The sequence below is a fragment of the Neofelis nebulosa genome, chromosome 3, assembly GCF_028018385.1.
Source record: "Neofelis nebulosa isolate mNeoNeb1 chromosome 3, mNeoNeb1.pri, whole genome shotgun sequence".
NCBI classification, from domain to species: Eukaryota; Metazoa; Chordata; class Mammalia; order Carnivora; family Felidae; genus Neofelis; species Neofelis nebulosa.
Window position 1 is genome coordinate 84,579,020 of NC_080784.1, and position 21,796 is coordinate 84,600,815.

The following is a 21,796-nucleotide window of genomic DNA, read 5'->3' on the forward strand; positions in this document are numbered from 1 at the left end:
ATATTAAATTGTATGAATGTGATCACAAAGGATAATAGCAGTTCTCTGCTGTTTGAATCTTTAAATGTGTGGATTTTTGTTAAGGCATCTAGCAAAGTCAGCTACTACCAATGAATAAAATGCAGTGGTTAACTTTGAAGCGTTTTTGCAGTTTTGCTACCATGCATGAAAAATCAAAATTATAGAAAAAAAATTTTTTGTGGCTCCTAGATACTACGCAATGAAGGACTATTCATCTTTCACTGATATATGACCTACTAATTTATTTACAAGTTCATAATTTATGAGACACTCAAGTCTTCAACATCATAGTAAGACATTTCTAATTGTGGCTATTTGGGAGAAAGCCAGGATGAACTTGCAAAAAATTCTATACTATAGAACTTACAAAAACAAATGTAGTTGCATTTAGATATAGCTCATGAACTACACTTAGCACTGGCAAATTGAACTCCTTAGCGGCCTGTTATGTGAACAAATAAAAGTGAGTTATGATTAGTACAGCTGTTTGTGGTAACCAACTCATTATATACATCAAATTTGATTAACAATACTGGAAATTTTCTCACAACTTCCCCTTTTATTGATATTGTGAAGATAAAACATTCACAAATTAAGAGTTTCATTCAAGACAAATGTATTAAAAAAAATTTTTTTTTTAATGTTTATTTATTTTTGAGAGAGAGAGACAGACAGAGAGAGACAGAGCATGAGCAGGGGATGGGTCAGAGACAGAGGGAGACACAGAATCCGAAGCACGGTCCAGGCTCTGAGCTGTCAGCACACAGCCCGACATGGGACTCGAACTCACAAACCACAAGATCATGACCTGAGCCAAAGTTGGACGCTTAACCGACTGAGCCACCCAGGCGCCCTTAGACAAATGCATTCTAATCTATTTTAAAAGGATTTGGGAGTTTGCGCCCCTCCCTATATTGGTAAGTTCATGAAGCAAAAAACAGACATTGTGACTGATTATGACTACAAATACAACGAAAATGTTTCACTAAGTATAAAATAAAGTTCTCGGTACATTATCAGCTATTACAGAGCCATTTAAAACTACCTATGCTTTTCCTGACCTTCTTAAAACTAAATTAACTGCTATCGATGCTTATTTATTTTTTCTTTAACTGGAGACTTATCTAACAATATTATAATTCCTAGATTATTTTCCTGTCTCTGTTAGACTGACTATAAGCTCTATGAGGGCAAGAGCTGTATTAACACAGTCCCATAGTTTCATACTTTGATATATGTATATAATCATACTTTAATAATCATACTAAATTATATATATTATATATATAATTATTAAATATATTAAATTATATATATTATATATATATTTTTTCCACACACATTATGTATCTTGCACTCATCAACTGTAATGAATTATTATTCTGAGTATGAATCCTTCCCCACTAGACACTCAGTTCCACATCTGTAATGTTTGCCATTTGTCTCCCTAACTAGTCACCTAATAATATATAGGTTGCAGGAATATCCAAAGCCTAGTAGAGTGCTGGCAAATTCAGTAATTTGGTAAATTAATGAATCAATTTCCAAAACAGATAAAACCTTCCTTCTTCCCAGAGATGACTGGGTGTTCATCAAACTTCCAGATGATGAGATGAGAGTCATGCTAAGGTGGACAAATGGACCAGACTCCATGCCTTGAAACTCACAAAGTTAATCCCAGATACTTGTGCATTTGAAATTCTTATTTTGGGGGTTCTCAAGTCTACCCACCCCTGAAAGGGCTTCCAAAAATTAGACATATTCCTTGACTGAAGAATGTATCTCCTCTTGGAGGGTATCTCATTTCCTTTGGCAATATATTTAGGAGAATTATACAGAAAACAAAAAGAGACGGAAGAATCCCTACTACTTAGTCTTTCAGATCAACTAAATCTATACAGGCAACTGATGAAGACAGAAGTCTACTTTTATGTCCCTAAAAACAAAATCTAAATTGAAAAGAAAGCCATCACCAAAAAGTGTATACAAGGACTTAAATTATTTTAACTGAAAATCCATCATATAATGAAATTAATGTGGTATCTTAATCGAAAAATTATCATTACTGCATGGTCATTAAACAGCCATTAGAGAGCTATCTTATTTGTGACTTTAACTTTAAAATCCTCTACTGCACTCAAATATAGACCTTATATGCAAGAATGGAAAAGAGTTTAACTGGAGTTAGGAGTCATACCTCCACACGCACTTAAATGTGAACATACTTATTAGTAATTTCACAAAAACCACTAAAGCTTAATTCCACAGGTGAAACAATTTCTTGAGGCTTTTAATCACTAGAACTCTGCTGAAAAGCTCCAGTTCATCAGCCACCTCCTGTCTAAACTGGATGCCTCCTTGCCTGTTACAGTGCTGCTCCCTCTCAGGATTCTGGATTCTCTCACCAAGGGGTTTCCCCACCCCACTGGGCCAATCCCAGCCCTGGAAGGCTCCTCCTTGTGGGCTGCTGACTGGCCAGAGAGGAAGCAGCATGCTGACCTGAGCTAATTAGAGATGACTGCTGTTTCACTTCAATTCAAAACTTGATGTTGATTGTTGATGCAATTTTTCCAGCCCTCACTGAAACTCCAACACTCCTAAATATAGATATTTGGAAATGCACACTGTAAATGGCAGTATAACCATGAAGATGCTAAGTTCAAAGACCTGAGGGCGCCTTTCTTTCTGATTTTTGGGTTTACAGACCTAAATTTATGTTGGGGTCCCCTAGATATGTGTTTGTTGTCAAAGTAAGAGAAGTAGAGAAGTGGACGGGGAATAAGTGGTCAAGACAGCTATATAAGCACCTGAAGAGGAATTCTGCTTGTAAAAATCTTTAAAAAAATTTTTTTTATTAATGTTTATTTATTTTTGAGAGGGAGAGGGGAACAGCGTGAGCAGGGGAAGGGCAGAGAGAGAGGGAGACAGAGAATCTTAAGCAGGCTCCAGGCTGTGAGCTATCAGCACAGAGCCCTAGCAGGGCTCAAACTCACAAACCGTGAGATCATGACCTGAGCCAAAGTTTGATGCTTAACTGACTGAGCCACCCTGGTGCCCCCACGTGTAAAATTCTTTATGAGATCTTTACTCAATCATTCAGTTCTTCCCAGGACAGATACTCCAGAACTCAGTGCCTCAACCAACTCTCTTTCCTCTCCTCCCACCCCCACTTTTATCATTCACAGCCCCCTGCTCTAGTCACATATGATTCTGTTCCACCTCAGGGTCCTTGCTCTCCCTTGCCCCTAAGCCTAGAGGGTTCTACATCCCTTTTTTCATTTATGTAGAAATACTACTTCCTGGGGCGCCTGGGTGGCTCAGTCAGTTAAGTGTCTGACTTCGGCTCAGGTCATGATCTCACGGTCCATGAGTTTGAGCCCCACGTCGGGCTCTGTGCTGACAGCTCAGAGAGCCTGGTGCCTGTTTCAGATTCTGTGTCTCCCACTCTCTCTGACCCTCCCCCGTTCATGCTCTGTCTCTCTCTGTCTCAAAAATAAATAAATGTTAAAAAAAAAAAAAAAAGAAATACTACTTCCTTCAAAAACCTACAATTTACCTAAGAAGCTTTTCTTCACTACCTGTTATCCAAACCTTGAGCCTCTTCTTCCTCCATGCTGTTTTTAGGATCTTTGTGTTAAATAATCTCATTTGTTACTTTTTTAATCATGTTTTGTGACTGTCACTTGCTTTTCATAGGTATTGATAATCCTCTTGACTATTTCATAACTTCATAATCCAATATGGTCTTCTAAATTTTTTTTAATATTTATTTTTTGAGAGACAGAGAGAGAGAGAGACAGAGGAAAAGTGGGGGGTGAGGGCAGAGAAAGAGGGAGACACAGAATCTGAAGAAGGCTCCAGACTCTAAGCTGCCAGCACAGAGTCCAACGTGAGGCTTGAAAGAATGAACAGTGAGATCATGATCTGTGCTGAAGTTGGATGCTTAACTGACTGAGCCACCCAAGTGCCCCATAATCCAATACAGTTTTTAAAATAACATCAAAATAATTGAGTCACATAAAAATGCTGTTTTTAAAATAGGTGAAAAATAGTCAAGTATCAGCAGAGCTATAAAGTTCAACTTAATATTTATATAGAAACTCAGGAAATGCTCTCAAATAAGTATGTCTTCTTGTTACCTTCTTCTTCAAGACATTTATTTAGATACTGCCCCATATGGTTAAGTCTCTCTTTCTAAACCTATGAAAAGCTTCTCCCCAAAATGATTAGAGGGTTATTAGTGCTTTTTCCAAATGGTGTTAGCTATTATAAAAAAGAAAATATTATACTGTGTAACTGAAATAACAAAGAATTTTATAATAGTTCTAAAAATGCAGCAATAAAGGAGAACTCAGGTTGAATAATAAAATCTTGAGCTTACCTTCCTCCGTAGGATTAAACCCACAGATGTCACAAATGCAACGAACCCACTTATTCATCTCTTCCTCACTGTCTGCTACCAAGTAGAAAATTCGGTCAATGGTGTTGATATCAAAAATGTAGCTGTTTTCAAACTCTTTTTTGTTAAATGTCAATCCAGCATCAACTTGCTGACATAAATTTAAATCAATAATACGGATAGGCTTCTTGGCATGATCATTTTTGTAATATTCCAAGACATCTGGATCTCCAGTTAAGCGACCACTGCGTAACACAAACCATCTCCTCTTCCATGCCTAGGGATGAAACAAAAATATCCATCTAGTATTAATTTGAGAGAGATTTTTCAAGAAGATGCACATTTATCAATGCACATTTCACAAATGAATTGTTGAAAGTCACATACATGTTTTCTTTGTTTCCAGGGAATAATCTACCACTCTTTACTGATGCCTCAACTTAAAGATGTGTCTATATATACATATTTATTATTTTCTATTAGATCTAATAAAATATTAGAAGATATTGATGTATATTAGATGGTATTACATAATGTAACATCAGGTCAATAAACTAAGGAAGACTGAGTTTTTACTAAATACAAAAAAGCAGTGGTTTCAACAAATGGTGCTGGGAAAACTGGATATCCACATGCAAAAGAAGTTGGACTCTACATCATACAAAAATTAACTCAAAATGGATCATCAAAGACCTACACATAGGAGCTAAAATTAGAAAACTCTTAGAAGAAAACACAGGGGAAAGCTTCATAATATTAGATTAGGCAACTGACAGGACATTAAGAATGCAGAAGAAACACAAAAGAAAAAAAATAGGTAAACTGGATTACATCAAAATTTAAAATGTACACATTGAAGGACTCAATCAATAGAGTGAAAAGTCAGCTCACAGAATCAGAGAAAGTATCTGCAAATAATTTGTCTCATAAAAGATTAACGTCTAGAATATATAAAGAATTCCTACAACTCAGTAACAACAAAATAACCTAGTTTAAAAATGGGCAAAGGACTTAAACAGAGTCTCCAAAGAAGATATACAAATGGCCAATAAGCACATGAAAAAATGCTCAACAGCCTATCATCAGAGAAATGCAAATCAAAACCACAATGTGATACAATTTCATACACATTAAAATGTCTTTTATAAAAAACAAAAAACAAAAAACCACAGAAAATAACAAGTGCTGGTCAGGATGGCAGAAATTAGAACCAGTATGGAAAACGGTATGGCAGTTCCACAAAAGATTCCAGTTATAAATATCCAAAAGAATTGAAAACAAGGTCTCAAGCAGGTATTTGCACCCCATGTTTATAGTAGCATTACTCACAACAGTCAAAAGGTAGGCGCAATCCAAGTGTCCATTGATGAATGAAGAAATGAACAAAATGTGGAATATACATAGAACACTGTTCAGTCTTAAAAGGGAAGAAAAATCTGATACATGCTATAACATGGATGAATCTTGAGATGTTATGCTAAGTGAAAAAAGCCAGTCACAAAAGGATAAAGTATATGACTCCACTTATACGAGGACTTACAATAATCAAAATCTAGAGACCAAATGCAGAATGGTGGTTGCCAGTAGTTGGAAGATGGGGATAATAGTGTTTAGTGGGCAGTGTTTCAGTATGGGATAATAAAGAAATTCTGGAGATAGATACTGGTGACGGTTGCACAACAAAGTGAATGTACTTCATGCCACTGAAGCTGTACACTTAAAAATGGTTAAAATGGTAAACTTTATGTTAGGTACAGCTTACCACATTAAAAAAAAGGCAGGGTTTTTCATGCCTTACTATCAAGCCATCAGTACATAAAGGGCGGGGGGCACCTGGGTGGCTCAGTTGGTTAAGTGTCTGACTTCAGCTTAGGTCATAATCTCACAGTTCGTGGGTTCGAGCCTTGCGTCCAGCTCTGGGCTGACAGCCCTCTCTCTCTCCCTCTGCCCCTCCCCCACTCATGCTCTCTCTCTCAAAAATAAATAAATGTTAAAAAAAAAAAAAGAATACATAAAGGTACTTCTTCAAAAGACTCCTTTGTATTTTAAGCTATAGATCTCTTCTCACTCACTTCTGTGTGAGGGGAATGGAGAAAAAAGAGTTTAAAAGCTTTCCTCGTTTCTCACCTGAAAAGCAAGCAAAGAAATGGGCTGTGTCTTTCTTCCGGTGAGTCTATTTTCAAAGACCACGTGGATAAGATCTGTATTCTTATGGGTTGCAATTTTCCTCCTCCTTTCTCTTTCTCTTTTCCCTTTCTTCCCAACAAACATATACTAGCAATCTAGATCTACACTCACCATGTACTTCCTCCACAAATTTTGGTCAATTACGGGTTTCATACTATGCCTCAACAGGCCTAAAATTCTTTTACTATTACTCTCTAAAATCTCGTTGATTAAATAATAAAAACAACTGAATGACTGAAACAGTGCTTCGGCAGTCTTTGAATCCAACAACTCTGCCCAGAAACAATATTAAGTCTTAATCCTCCTTGAATGTTTTTTTTCTCTTAAAAAGATTTTTTTCATGTTTATTTATTTTTGAGAGACAGAAAGAGACAGAGCATGAGCAAGGGAGGGGCAGAGAGAGAGACACACGCAGAATCTGAAGCAGGCTCCAGGCTCTAAGCTGTCAACACAGAGCCCGAAGTGGGGCTCGAATCCATGAACTGTGAATTCATGACCTGAGCCAAAGTCAGCCACTTAACCGACTGAGCCGCCCAGACCCGCCAAACGCCTTCTTAAAACCTGGACAACTATACTTATAACTGAATTAGCTTGGGCGATAACTTTAGGTTTAACATTTTAATAGACTCTAAACTGTATCCATTCAAGGAAATGTAGCTACATTAAAAGGTAAATCAGTGAGCTAACCAGTCAATAAGTTATCTATTCTATTGTAAATACCTGTGGGGAGAACTACAAGTAGGTAATTCATGATCGCTACTCTTAAGGAGTTGACTAATCATGAAGCAAATATTTACAATACATGAAAATATTTGATAATACAGCAAACCTGTCAACGTACCTGCAGAACTATTGCTAAACGGAGAGGCATTCCTTCATGGAAAAACTGGATGCAATCCTTCAATAAGATTTAGTAGAAATATCACAAAGGCCTAAAAATATTACGTAGTTCTTTAATGTCAACAAGGTTTTAAATTAACTTCTCAGTCCAACTATAACTCCAAGCAAAGAGGAACTAGTCGTGTCCAGAAAGAGACGGCAGTGGGAAGTTCTTCTAGATGCTTTAGAGAACACTGAAAAATCCTAACATGTTAAATTCACATGACTTTAGCACTGGTTTCTGGATTACAAAAATCCATTTAGTAAGTAAGACATTTATTTACTTCAAAATAAATAAATACCATCTCTTAGTAAAGTTATGCGATACCTCTCTATCAAGCGGTAAGCCTGAAAAAGTAATAGAGAAGAAAAGAGAGACAAAATATAGTATTATGTCACTTCTTTAGGGCCATCAAGGAATCATATCTTTTAGTAAGTGATTTCTCCAGATAGTAAAGATTCTGTCTTTAAATGCAGAAATGACTTTTTAAAACTTTAATGTCTCTTGTTGAAATCTTTCTACAATGCCTCACTACATAATTCATTGAACACAATCCACCCATTCCCCAATGACTCAGATGAAGTATTATAGGCATCAATCTCTATACTGCACTTTCAGGGAAGCTCTGAGAGGCTGCTCAACTATTTGCCGCTATACTAAATAGTGCCCTACTGCTGTGCCTGCGTAGTTGATCTATAATCTTTTTAATACAGTTAGCCTTGTCAGTTGTCACTTCTCTCTTCTAATAATACAGTTAATAGGATGCCAAACTGCTTCCTGCCTCAAGAGACTTTGCGCATGCCATTTCCTGAGTCTAGTATGTTCTCTTGCCAGGCGGACTCCGACCTTTGGGCCTTCCCTTCCCAGCGACCCCCAATTTAAGTAGAGCACAGTTTTAAGGACCTTATTACCCATGTAATAAGGTACCTTACTACCTAAAGGATTATTATCATTTTGCAATTTAAATTTTCTTTGTATTTATTTATTTAGTATCTAACTCCCTAGGCAGACCGTAAAATCCACAAAGATAGTGACTTGTCATTACATATTCCATGCATAACACAGCACCTGGTACCTAGAAATACTTGTACGATAAGGAGAATCTCCCCTAAGACTCTGAAGTTGTAAAATTTTGCGAATATTAGATTAGATATAAGGGCCACGTTGAACAGAAGGCGTGCTTTCAAAAACTCTTCCACTTGAGAAAAAGACCTGGATACTGAATATACACATAATAACATAAACATAACTAAGAGAGCTTTACCAAAACACATGCACAAAACACCTTGGAAAAAATGACAAAAAGAAAGGAAAAGAATGTGTCCTTCTGCTACAGCTTATGGGTCACTCTTTGTCTTCTGGTTAACTGTGGCTTCCCAGCCATTTCTTTGCTTCTCTGTTGAAATGATATTGTTAAAATGTAAAAGGCCCTTGGAAACTAAAATAAATAGCCAAGACATGAGTAGCACTGGGGAACAGGAGTAGAATCAGGGAGTACTAGCTAGGCTGTACTGGCGATTACGGAGGATAAGAGATGAACACTTACAGCAGGAAATTACAGCATTAAAACACAGAATTTAGCCAACAGCACCTGCCACTTATTTATTTATTTTTAACATGGTCCAAATGTGAATGTTTGTCTCAGTCACAAAATGAGTCACTCTTATTGAATCTGGCACAGATTAAACTGGAAAACAAAAGCAATTACATAAACTACACACTTTAATAAGGCAGATACAAAGGTTCTCTGGATTATGGTACAAAGCACAATTTAGCCACAGAATAAAGCTTGATGCTCGACAAGAGAACTGACATCAGCGCCCTTGCTAATCACAGCACAAAAGCTTCTCTATGTTTTGTCAGAGCACAAAATGGGCCCACATAAATCAGTCTTTGTTATCTGAAAATATCTGGGATTCTTAAAGTTTGCCCTATTTTTATCCTCGCTGCCTTGGTAGCCCCAGAGAAAGCTGTACATTGCCTCACCAATCCTGCAGCAGTAGCAGACAAAAGAGGACAAGTTTTCTAGAAACCTTCAAAAAAAAAAATACTCAAAGCAATTTTCAACAAAACTCATGTGGAAAATCATTTTCACTACTGGCATGCCATTACAAGCAGGTCTGCTTCAGAGGAACTATGCAAAAATCTACTTTGTTGTCTTTCCTTACGTTGCAATAATCATTTCAAGTTGAATAAATGACGCAGTAATAAGACTTCATCAGCAGGTCTGTGTTTTAAAGTAGCTTAAAAGCACCCTACTCTGGTCCCCGGGTCTTGTCTCAGGGTTTTAAGAATAACTTTGGCTACTACATTAACATCAAAAGAGAAGAGCCTGTACAGTCCATGGATGCCAATGGAAATCTATTTAGATGAGATGGCAAACTAAATGTCCATAATGCATTGCCATTTACCCATTCCCTACATTCAGTGACTGCCTACAGGATAAAGCCCAAACTCTCTGGTAGGCAGGGCACATGGGGCCCTCCACGCCTCTCTCTGTCTCCCCAACCTTACTTCTTGCCTCTCTGCCTTCCAACCACATTGGAAATTATTGGAGTTCCTCTAATGCTCTGCTTCTGTCCTGCCTCTGGCCCTTATACATGCTGCCCTGTGGCACATAATCTACTTCTAGACTCAACTCAGACCCCTTCAGGGCACCATCCCTGAGTGGACCCCTCTAAGCTCTCCATTTCCACCTTGATCCTAATTATGATGTTTGACATTCCCAAAAGTGAGTTTCCTGCGGGCTGAAGCCGTATTTTTTCACCTTTCATCTTTGTTTTCCATTGCCCAACCCCAAGGAAGTATTCAGTCTACATCTGCTGAATATGCCAATCACAGGAGGCAAGGATAAAAATACAGAATTTCTCACATTACCTATGTGTCATGGGGATAATGATATAACTATACTCTGCCCAACCACTTGTAAATGGAGAACTGTCGGGCAAGGTAGAGGTATATAAGCTATAAATTAACTTGTGTTAAAAACTCTACAGATAATAGTTATTTTTAAACTTCATTTTAAAGGAGTTGTTCTTTTAAATTTAAGCAAATTTCTGCATTTAAGCAAATTACGTAAATTGAAGATAAGCTTGTCACATTGAAACAAGGTCTTAAAATAGGTTTATCATATACCCTGCAGAGTATCGGTGTGCATACATTGGCTAGAAAGTACAGATGGAGTCCCATTATCTAGTGGGAAGAAGAAAAAAAAATTTCAATCTAGATTAGCCTCAAACCATCACCTGCAATAATATTAACAAATTCACAAAATATGCCTAATTTGCCTAATATGGCAAGTGGGCTCAGTTTTAAAGAAATACACTGTAACTACTGCACTGATGTTTTCTGACTTCTCTGTGGCATAACTGACAGAGAACATGCCTGGTGTAACCCTTGCCAAGACTGCTTAGTGCCTTCCTTTACAGGAAGAACTAATTATTAAAGAAATAAGTATATGGGTGGGCAAAAAAGAAGAGGTCAGGATGGTCCAGTGTTTCTCAACTCTAACTGCTTATGAGAAATATCTGGAAAGGGGCACCTAGGCGGCTCAGTTAGTGAAGCATCCAACTTTGGCTCAGGTCAAGATGTCAGGATTCGTGAGTTTAAGCCCTGCATTGGGCTCTGTGTGGACACCTCAGAGCCTGGAGCCTACTTTGGATTCTGTATCGCCCTCTCCCTCTTCCCTCCCCTACTCTCTCTCTCTCTCTCAAAAATAAATAAACATGAAAAACAAACAAACAAACAAACAAACAAATAAATAAATAAATAAATAGAAATATCTGGAGAATTTTACTTAAAAAAAAAAACGATGCCTGGGGCCTCATCTCAGATAGATAGTAGGTCTGGGACATCAGCCCTGGCACATAGTTTTAAATGCTAAAGAGATGATTCTAATGTACCACCCAGACTGAGAACCACTGGTCCAATCAATAGACAGAATTAGGTTGCTCAACGAAATGGAATTTCAAAAACAATCAGAGATCCTTTCAAGCTTATGTCTATCTAATTCCTCATGCCTTCTACTCTTGCCAGTGAGGTTAAATATACTTCCCTCCTTGTTTTTGTTGAGTATTTATCCCACTGGTGAACGTCTGAACTCCTTTCTGTTGTTGGAAACCTAATCCATTCCTTAAGATTCTATCCTAACCTTCCCCTTTCCTCTCCACACCTTCCCTCTGGACTCTTGGCAACTCATCAGTTACTGCTCTGAAATGTCTCTTGCTACAGTTCAGTTTGGAACCATCTGTTATTTTACTACATACATTTCCAAATGTTCCAAATGTTTATGAATTATTTTCCCAACTAGACATCAAGTTCCTTGAAAGTCAAGACCATTCCAAGGGGCGCATGGGTGGCTCAGTAGGTTGGGCGTCCAACTTCGGCTCAGGTCATGATCTCACAGTTTGTGGGTTCGAGCCCCGAGTCGGGCTCAGTGCTAATGGCTTGAAGCCTGGAGCCTGCTTCGGATTCTGTGTGCGTGCGTGTGTGTGTGTGTGTGTGTGTGTGTGTGTGTGTGTGTCTCTCTCTCTCTATTCCTCCCCACTTGCGCTCTCTCTCTCTCAAAAATAAAGATTTAAAACATTAAAAAAAAAAAAAAAAAGGCAAGCCAAGACCATTCCTTAAATTATTCTGTATCAGCAATAGCACTTTACAACTTGTGAAGTCCTCAGAGCCTTGATGGGATGTTTTTAAAGTTTTCTGTTCATCAGAATGATTGCAGAGTCAGCAAACTTAAATGAAAAGATCTCAGGGAAAGAAAAAAAGTCTAAAGTTGTTATTAGGGGAAACTCCAAACTCCTTTCATACAACAGCATACAAGGTTCTTTAAAGTCACACTTACCTGCCGCCTCACCTCTCCAATCTCTCACCTTCACAGACAACTTGCACCAAACACCCATGTTATGTTGTCTGGAGTCTATCACACCCTCTCTCACGCAATGAGCTCCCACACTCATTCTTCAAGACCAAGCTCAAGACCTATTCTTTGAAGCTTTCCTCAGCTTCCCCCTCATTAAGGCATCTACCTGCTACACTCTTCTGAGCTCTCAGCATACAGGTCCCAAGCAGCCCATTAGCAAGCCCATTCCCTTCAGAAAGAACTCTGATGCCTGCATTTAGGTCTCTCATCATTGCCAAAGTTTGCCTGGACCCAATAAGCTGAAGAACAGCAGTTTCTACATTGTTTAGCCAACTACCTAAGAGACATCATCACTGCACTTTTATTAACCCTACATCATCCTAGGAAACTGGGAAAGCAAGGACAGTGGAACGTTCTTATTTGCAATCTCTTAAAAGATATTTATTTCACAACTGATAAGGAAAGAAAATCATTACCATGAATTCTTTGCTATAATTCAAAATATATGTATAATCATAGAAATGTGTAAAATTTTAGAGTTGAAGACATGTGTTTCATAAGATGAAAATGCTGTTTTTAATAAGACAGGTTTTAATCTAAACTTCTTCATAAGGTTAATGGTTAAATTAAATGACGAGACTTCTATACGGTAATAAATAGATGCAAAACACTTAAAATGTGAGATAGATTTATATATATGATAAACGACCACAAGATAACTGTCAAATAAAAAAAAAAGCAACTTTCTGAATTACATATATGGTATGACTTGCATTTGTCTGAAATGATTGTGTGCTTATACACACAAACTATGTTTAGATAACAAGACTGGAAGGAGACACATTGACAGTGTTAACTGTGGTTAATTCCAGGAATAGGGATTGGAAGGTCACCCAAGTTTCATATTTTCATTTTATATACTTTTGTATAGTCTGATTTTTTCAAGGAGTTCCCATTTATTACTTATAATGTAAAAAAGTTACATATTTAAAAATTTAGGAACGATGTACACAAAACAAAAAGGGTTTGCATATGTATGGAAATGTATACTCTTCTTCTTACTCTGAAATTAGTGAATGAATTTAGCCTTTCTTTTAAATATAGAATTCCAGGATACATCTGGAAGGGCTCTTAGTCAGGAAATAGCTTAGACAAAGTATAACTACTTTGTTTCAATGACTGGAATTTAGGGGGTTAAAAAAGGCAAGTTGGGAGCACTTAAAAGATTTCCCATAAAGTTTTGATAGTTATAATATTCTTAATATTTTAATTTTCTTTAAAAACCATGTCAGTAAATGGTAACATACTTAGATATTTAAATATCTAAAAATAAGCACTTTAGGAATTACTTTACCTATTAAAAATATTAAATTTCCATAATAATACAACTAAGGTAAATAAAATAAAGAAAAACAAATTAGCCATGAAACAAGGACAAAAGAAAACCATTTGCTTTAAAAGACTCGAGTTGTTTTCCAGGAAACACCATCTTTTCTCATAGAGCAAAATAAGGAAAAAACAGGCTCGGTGGAAGTTTCCACTCCACTGGCTCTATCATTATGATCATCTGTTCCAAACACACACAAGCCTAAAATTTCCTGTTTTCAAACTATTGTCACCATTTTCTAGCCTGGTGCTATCTGTGCTAACTTTAGCTTAGTAATATAAACAAAAGAATACACCAAAAATAATGCAGAACAATACCTAGATGTAGGCTAACAACTGTTCCACAAACCTTTCAAATAGTTTACATACATTGCCTGGACAAAAACAAACTGCTGGACCTGAAACAACTTCATAATAGCAAAACTAACAACAACAACAATAAAAAAAATCAAATTCAATTCAGAAAAAAATATTATAGTACCTGGAGGAAACTCAGGGAATTTGCAATTAAATACAAGTACATATAATTTACTTGTTGAAATCATTGCTAAACTGATGCCCACCTCAAAGCCCTGGCCTAAGTCCTACATAAAACAAACAAACGAAAGAAGCAACAGCAGAAGCTGCTGAGTGTTCAGTGTATACAAGGCAGTTTTTACACCTTTTCTGGGTCATAGATCGCTTTGAGAATCTGATAAAAGCAATGGAAACGTTTCTTAGAAAAAGGCATATAAATAACATTGTACACAGTTTTAGGGGTTCACAGGACCTCTGAGGCACATGTTAAGAATGTCTGAAATAGAACAACACTTTAATATTTCTTACTACAAAGAACAGTTTGGTGTGAGACCTTGGACCCCAACCAGGGAAATGTAGTTACTGAGGTTCTACAGGAAAGTAGGTCACCTCATAGCATTAACTCTCAATACAGCATGGTGGGGCAAGTCAAATATATTTTTACTTGTGAATGCTAGTTCAAGTATCTCATCATATTCCCAACTGTCAGGGTTGAGGGGACACACTCTAAGTCTGGGGGTTTTCATGGCTTCTTTACCCTGACCACGAGCAGGCTGAAGAGAGGCAGGATCCTGGCTGGCAGTGGGTCCAAGATAAGTTTGCAACATCCTGAGTGACTAGGGGTAGAGGCCTGGGTGACGTATAGCTGAACCTGTACTGGGAAGAAAGATCGCCAGCTTTGGGTTTCATGTGATCTCATCCTTTTCTTACTATGATGTGCCCCGAGAAGGAGCAAGGGTCATAGGAGAATGGAGTCAGGAAGTCCACTCTATCTTTTGGGAATCAGACTTCAGCCTTGCCTCTGGCCTAGACAAAAAGTAGACTGCCTTACGGCAATTATTAGTCTTGTGCTCTAACAGTGATTTGGGACAGTATTTTATGTTTATTTGATATTTTGCCACACTTTGTTCAGCATGAAACTAAACACAGAGTAGGTAATAAATACTTGTTAAATGTAACTAGACTTCAAGAAATATTTATGTGAGGGGCGCCTGGGTGGATCAGTCGGTTAAGCGTCTGCTCAGGTCATGATCTCATGGTTCGTGAGTTCGAGCCCTGTGTTGGGCTCTGTGCTAACAGCTCAGAGCCTGGAGCCTGCTTCGGATTGTGTCTCCCTCTCTCTCTGCCCCTCCCCCACTCACACTGTCTCTCTCTCACAAATAAACATTAAAAAAATTAAAAAAAAAAAGAGAAATATTTATGTGAAATAAAATGAGAGTGTTAAATGATAAAAAAAAAAAAAAAAAAAAAAAGGAAAAGGTCGTTGGAATGTCATATGTAGTCTGGCCAGTTAGCGATTTAGAAAGGGAGCCACAGCTAGTGATATAGCAAGTATATACATATCTCTGTCTTCTGCGTATCTCCCTAAGAATCTGTGGACACAGAGGTAGCACAAAATGTCCAGGCAGACTCTTATCAACCTAGCTGAAAATAGAAAAAGTAAATACAATAAAGGGCTGTGAGCATTATCATGAGCTCCAAACACATCCAGGGTCACTGAGCCATTAATTCCTTTCTAGGAATCTCATCTAAGGAAATAATGCAAAATGCAGCTAAATACGTGGGCACTGAAATATTCAACACAGTGTTGTTAATGTGAGTATATAATTGAAACAATTTAAATATTCAACCATAGGTAGGGTGACCAACCATCCCAGTTTTCCCATGACCATCCCTGTTTTAGAACATTGAAAGTTCCACAAGTTCGGAAACCCCTCAGTCCTGAGCAGACCAGTAAGGTAGGTCACCGAAGGGAACCGAGTAAATAAGTTAGGATACATCTCCACAAAGCAGTCTTACACAGTCATTAAAATGATGCTTTTGAAAGGCATTTTTAAGACTTTCCCCTCATGGTTTATAAAGTTTCCAAAACACTGAGAGATCTTGGCAAGGAACTAATCTTTTCCTTTGGAGTAACTGGAAACTGGTGTGAAGAAATACTGGCAACTTTCCTTTGTATCGTTCTACCTGTCACCTGTGCTAGGCAGAGCTGACTGTTCCAGGGTGTCCCCAGCACCTTGTGCAAACTTCTATCAGAGCATTCTCACCTTGCATGTCAGGCCTTTCTCTAGCTGCTTTCCTCCCCAAGACCCTGTCTTATTCCCCTTTAATCGAAGTGCTTAGCACAGGGTACAACATGCTAGGACTCGGAGGCTTAAAAGGTACATATGACAACTGTTACCTGAACAAATGGACTAATGTCTCCTGGTGACCCTGAGGATGCTGTCTCTGTTGTTCACTAACTTAGTCTCCACATAAATGCATGATACACCAAAGGCAATAGGGGGCCTTCTTATTCTGTAAGAGTACAGCCATAAATCCTATCAAATCTCCTCCACAAGGTTCAGTCACCAAAAAGTGAAACTAGCTTAATCAAGAAATAACTCAATATGAAACCATGCCAATGTACTTAGGAAACTACCACTTCAGACAGTGCCTACAGTATTAGGAGAACATCTACTTTGCGGAAGTAGATTTAACTGTATGTAGTTATATTCTCTTTCTTCCTACACATACCGATATATATTCAGAACTGTCGCATATGCATATACGTGTGTAAAATGATATTCCAGTGCCTGAGGGTAGAATGTAATGTCATCAGAGAGAATATGGGCAAAATGCCATGGGCTACGAAGTAATGTCAATGTACATGTTTAACTGATGAACAAGATGTGAGAATTTTAGCCAAACATTATTAAGTGGTAGGAAGTTGATATCACATCTTAAAGTCACAAAAATTTCCAGCAAAGATACAAATTCAAATTGCAGTTTGGAGCAGTGCTGTCCAACAGAACTTTCTGCAACTTGGGAAATGACTGTGCAGACCATCCCAGCAGCTATTAGCCACATGTCACCATAGGAGACTTGAAAAGTGGCTGGTGCAACTGATTTTCTTTTCTTTTCTTTTTTTTTATTATTTTTTTTTACTGTTTATTTTGAGAGAGAGAGAGAGTGTGAGCAGGCAGGGGCAGAGAGAGGGAGACACAGAATCTGAAGCAGGCTCCAGGTTCCAAGCTGTCAGCACAGAGCCTGACACAGGGCTCAAACTCATGAACTACGAGATCATGACCTGAGCCAAAGTCAGACGCTTAACTGACTGAGCTACCCAGGTGCCCTTGATTTTCTAATTTATTTAATTTAGTCACATGGGGCTAGTAACTATTATATGGACAGTGCAGTTTTAAGGTCCATTCTTTGACTTGAGAGGCAATACCAAATGCTGAAGAGGCTGTAGCTCTAAATAATAAGACCCACAACCAATGTTTAAACCGTGTAGCGCAACTGTAAGTTATTGTGCCGGAGATGGGAACAATTATGTGAACTTATTTCCTCATTTTACTGTGTTCCACAAGCTTACTATGCCCCACAAATACATGTAATCTATGTTGTTATTATTTCTTGGAAAAGAACATGCTTGCTGCAAGAGAGATTTTTTTAAAAAGTGAATACCAATAACAATCTAGAATTTAAGAAATTTATCTTCCATAAAACCGACACATTTCTAAACTCTATTTCTTGTTCAGCTATCCAATCCAAAATAATTAATGCTGGAATAGGGCTTGTATTTTGAGTTCCCAGCAAAACATACAAAAAATGTTCTCATTTTCTGTTTTATGTTTCTTACTGAACATTCACAATTCACAATAAAGCAAAACACAGATACGTTGAGACTTGGATCACAGCTCAAAAACAACACTTTCATATTAAGAACTAGAGGAAAAGCATTGAAGTGTTACAGAAACAAATTTCAAATTTCCATAATTACGTTTATACATAATAAACCAAAGTAATGCTTAGTACAATTTTCTGCTAAACATAAAACTCACACCAAAGCTTCCAGAACCGAAGAAATGTGGCAATGAGAGTTTCCCTTAGAAAGAGACTTCCAAATAGATAAGTTATGCATTCTGAAGTCACTGACTATATAAAACATATCAAGTTCAAAATGCAAGGAAGAATAACCTCATGCAAAGAAGGGAACTGACTACAAAGTTGAACATGATACAGAAGTTAGGCCACAGATAAATGACATCAAGATCTTTGATGCAAACGTGGGAGACTCAGCCTAAGCACTCCTGCTGCTGCTGCTGGTGACTTCGCATTCCCCTCCATGGCACTGGGGGTGGGGGTCACCGTTTCACAAAACATGATTCTTTGCATAAAATCACTTTTTCATCCATGTAACATGCAGACAATGATCTCCTCATACAAGAAAAGCTATTGATCATTGACTTCTTTTTGTTTTCAACAATTCAATGCCATCTTACCTATTTCGTGATGTGCCAGCCCTAAAATGAGCCTAGCTTTCTTTTTTTCCGTCAACTTTCTATCTCCCCCTCTATACCACTCAAGCCTTATAACCTTTGACCCACAGGAAATAGATACAATGGGTTGAAAATAACAGTGACCGTAAGGACTTCTGTGAGGATTTAATGCTTGAGGACTAGGAGAAAAGGGCTGGGGGAAGGAGAAAACGACCACCTATTTGTGCCAGAGGAGTAACAGTGCCATTTGGTAGCCCCCAAGTCATCTTTGAACTCCAAGCAAAACTGTTACCCAAGTTACGCAGTTCATAAAAGCTTAAAAATTATGTAGAGTATGCAGAATCATACATATATAGATACACCACACACAGTCAACACAAGATAACTTATCTGCTTTAAATATGTTAGAAACCCTATGAGACAATCAGAGTCATTCACAAAGTGCTGCCATCTGAGGTAACAGACGACAACTGACTGTGTCTGACTTGCCAACTTGAAAGTTCAGTAAAGTCTGTAAGAGCTAAAAATAACCACACAAACATGTTTACAGCATTTTGAAACTACAGGATCCGCAGTGTCTTCTAAATATAAACCTTGAGTTTGGAGGACAAGGATTGGCTTTGGGTTTTCAGGGACGTCATCAAGACATCCCACACTTCACCACAGAAACTCACATTTCAGTATTTTATTTTCAATATGCAATTGGTGGTATTTAACTAGAGTGAAGGAGGGGCAGATTTGGAATGGGGAAGATGAGCAGAAAAGGAAAAGATGGTACCTCTTCCCCCCAGTTAATTAGAGGGCTCCAGAATACCACAAACCCCCAACTCTTTATGGTGGGGACATGACCTTCTGAAAAAGGATATCCTGTCTGTATTTTTCCATTCAACCTATTCATTCTCCGATCCAATCTCTTACCCCTTCCACATTCCTGTGACTTTAGATGCTGCTGCAACACATAAATGTAGACAGAAAGTCAGGTGGAACATATACATATATGAAAAAGTCCCCACATCCCAGCTGCTACATGAAAGTAGGCATGTTGAAGGCATGTTGAGCATAGGCATGTTTAATTTTTATTCTATTCCTAAAAAGTGAGATAATTCTAAATCACTAATCATTAGGGACATACAAATCAAAGCCACAATAAGATATCACCTCACACCAATCAGAATGGCTACTGTCAAAAAAGACAAGAAGTAACAAGTGTTGGCAAGGATGTGGAGAAAAATGGAACCCTTGTGCACCACTGGTGGGAATGCAAATTGATGCAGCCACTGCGTCAATATGGGAAAACAGTATGGAGGTTCCTCAAAAAAAAACTAAAAACAGAAGTACCATACGATCCCATCAACAGTAATTCTAATCCTGGGTATTTACCTGAAGTAAATGAAAACACTAATTTGGAAAGATATATGTACTTCTATGTTTATCGTAGCATTATTTACAATAGTCAAAATATGGAAGCAACCTAACTGTCCATGGGCAGATGAGTGGATAAAGAAGATGTGGCATACGTACATACAGTGGAATATTTCTCAGCTATAAAAAAGAATGAAATCTTGCCATTTGTGAATGAACGGATGGACGTAGAGGTATTATGCTAAGTGATACAATCCAGACAGAGAACAACAAACACCATTTATGATTTCACTTAAATGTGAAATCTGAAAACAAAACAAACAACAACAGCAGCAACAACGAAGAGAGAGAGAGAGACTCATAAATACAGAGAACAAGCTAGTGGTTGCCAAAGTGGAGGGGAGCAGGCAGACAGGCAAAACGGGTGAAGGGGATTAAGAGGCACAAACTTCTAGTTAAAAATAAATAAGTCATGGGGATAAAAAGTACAGCATAGGGAATACAATCAATAATATTGTAATATATTTATTGCACTGAGCATTTTGCAATGTATATAATTCTTGAATCACTATGTTGCCCATCTGAAACTAATTTAATATTATAGGTCAACTATACTTCAATTAAAAACTTAAAAATTAAAAAAAAAATAAGCCAAACACATGGAAAATTTTCCAACTAAAAACCAACTGGGATTGGTGGGGGTGGGGTGGGTTATACTAAGACTTTTGAACATTCAAAGAAGCATTTTATTGGTGCAGAAAAAAAGTCCATTTGTTCTCTGTGAGTTATGTAAAGTTATTCAAGTTTATTTATTTTTGAGAGAAAGAGAGAGAGAGCGGGGGAGGGGCAGAAAGAGAGGGAAAGAGAAAATCCCAAGCAGGCTCTGCACTGTCAGCACGGAGCCTGGTGTCGGGCTCGAACTCACAAACTGTGAGATCATGACCTGAGCCAAAACCAAAAGTTGGATGCTTAACTGACTGAGCCACCCAGGCACCCTTGTGAAATTATTTTTGATATTAATTTTTGGATAGGATTTGTTTAAATTTTATCCTCTGCCTTTAATTCTTAGACATCTTGAAAATGTAGCAGCTATTTAAAAAATAAAGAGAAAGAAAAACCTGCAACAGACTTCACCCTATACTTTCATGTCAGAAACTTCAAGTGTCTGCACCTCTATTTTATTTTTTTTAAACATTTATTTATTTTTGAGACAGAGAGAGACAGAGCATGAACAGGGGAGGGGCAGAGAGAGAGGGAGACACAGAATCCGAAACAGGGTCCAGGCTCTGAGCGGTCAGCACGGAGCCCGACTCGGGGCTCGAACTCACGGACCGTGAGATCATGACCTGAGCTGAAGTCGGACGCTTAACCGACCGAGCCACCCAGGCGCCCCTGCACCTCTTACTTTAAAGTACTGTGGTGGGGATCGCCTGGGTGGCTCAGTCGGTTAGGTGTCCGACTTTGGCTAAGGTCATGATCTCACGGTCTGTGAGTTCAAGCTCCACATCGGGCTCTGTGCTGACAGCTCCAAGCCTGAAGCCTGCTTCAGATTCTCTGTCTCTTCCCTCTCTGCTCCTCCCCTGCTCATGCTTGATCTCTTTCTCTCTCTCAAAAATAAATAAACATTAAAAAAAATTTAAAGTACTGTGGTGGGATCTTTATTTCTGGAGGTTATCCAATTTCCAAGTGAAGTGTTCTCTAGAATAAAATGGTGTAAGTCATATAGGCATTTTCTTAAATTTATTATTACTAAACTACAAGGAACAATGAATTCAACTGAAAAATTAGGGGAGAAATTCTATATAATCCTACCAATATCAAAAAAACATTTGTTTCCATATATTCATCTAATTCTTATTCATGTACATATATACTTTTTAGGTAGCTAGCTTTTTAAATAAGATTAATGTATTTTTGTG

At 37.9% G+C, this 21,796-nt stretch overlaps 1 protein-coding gene across 8 annotated transcripts in view; it reads right to left on the reverse strand.

The window, feature by feature from the left end:
* The window catches only part of GAB1 (GRB2 associated binding protein 1), a 123,884-nt gene that overhangs the window by 38,089 nt on the left and 63,999 nt on the right, over positions 1-21,796 (reverse strand). For 7 of the 8 annotated variants that reach the window (XR_009259278.1, XM_058721283.1, XM_058721284.1 and 4 more), the window contains one exon: positions 4,403-4,697. Coding sequence is in view for 7 of the 8 variants with exons in the window: in XM_058721283.1 (XP_058577266.1) it covers positions 4,403-4,697 (295 nt within the window). In the remaining variant the exon portion in view is untranslated. Of the gene's footprint in view, positions 1-4,402; positions 4,698-7,448; positions 7,559-21,796 lie in introns of those variants that run through there. The other variant, XM_058721281.1, reaches the window with a different exon arrangement.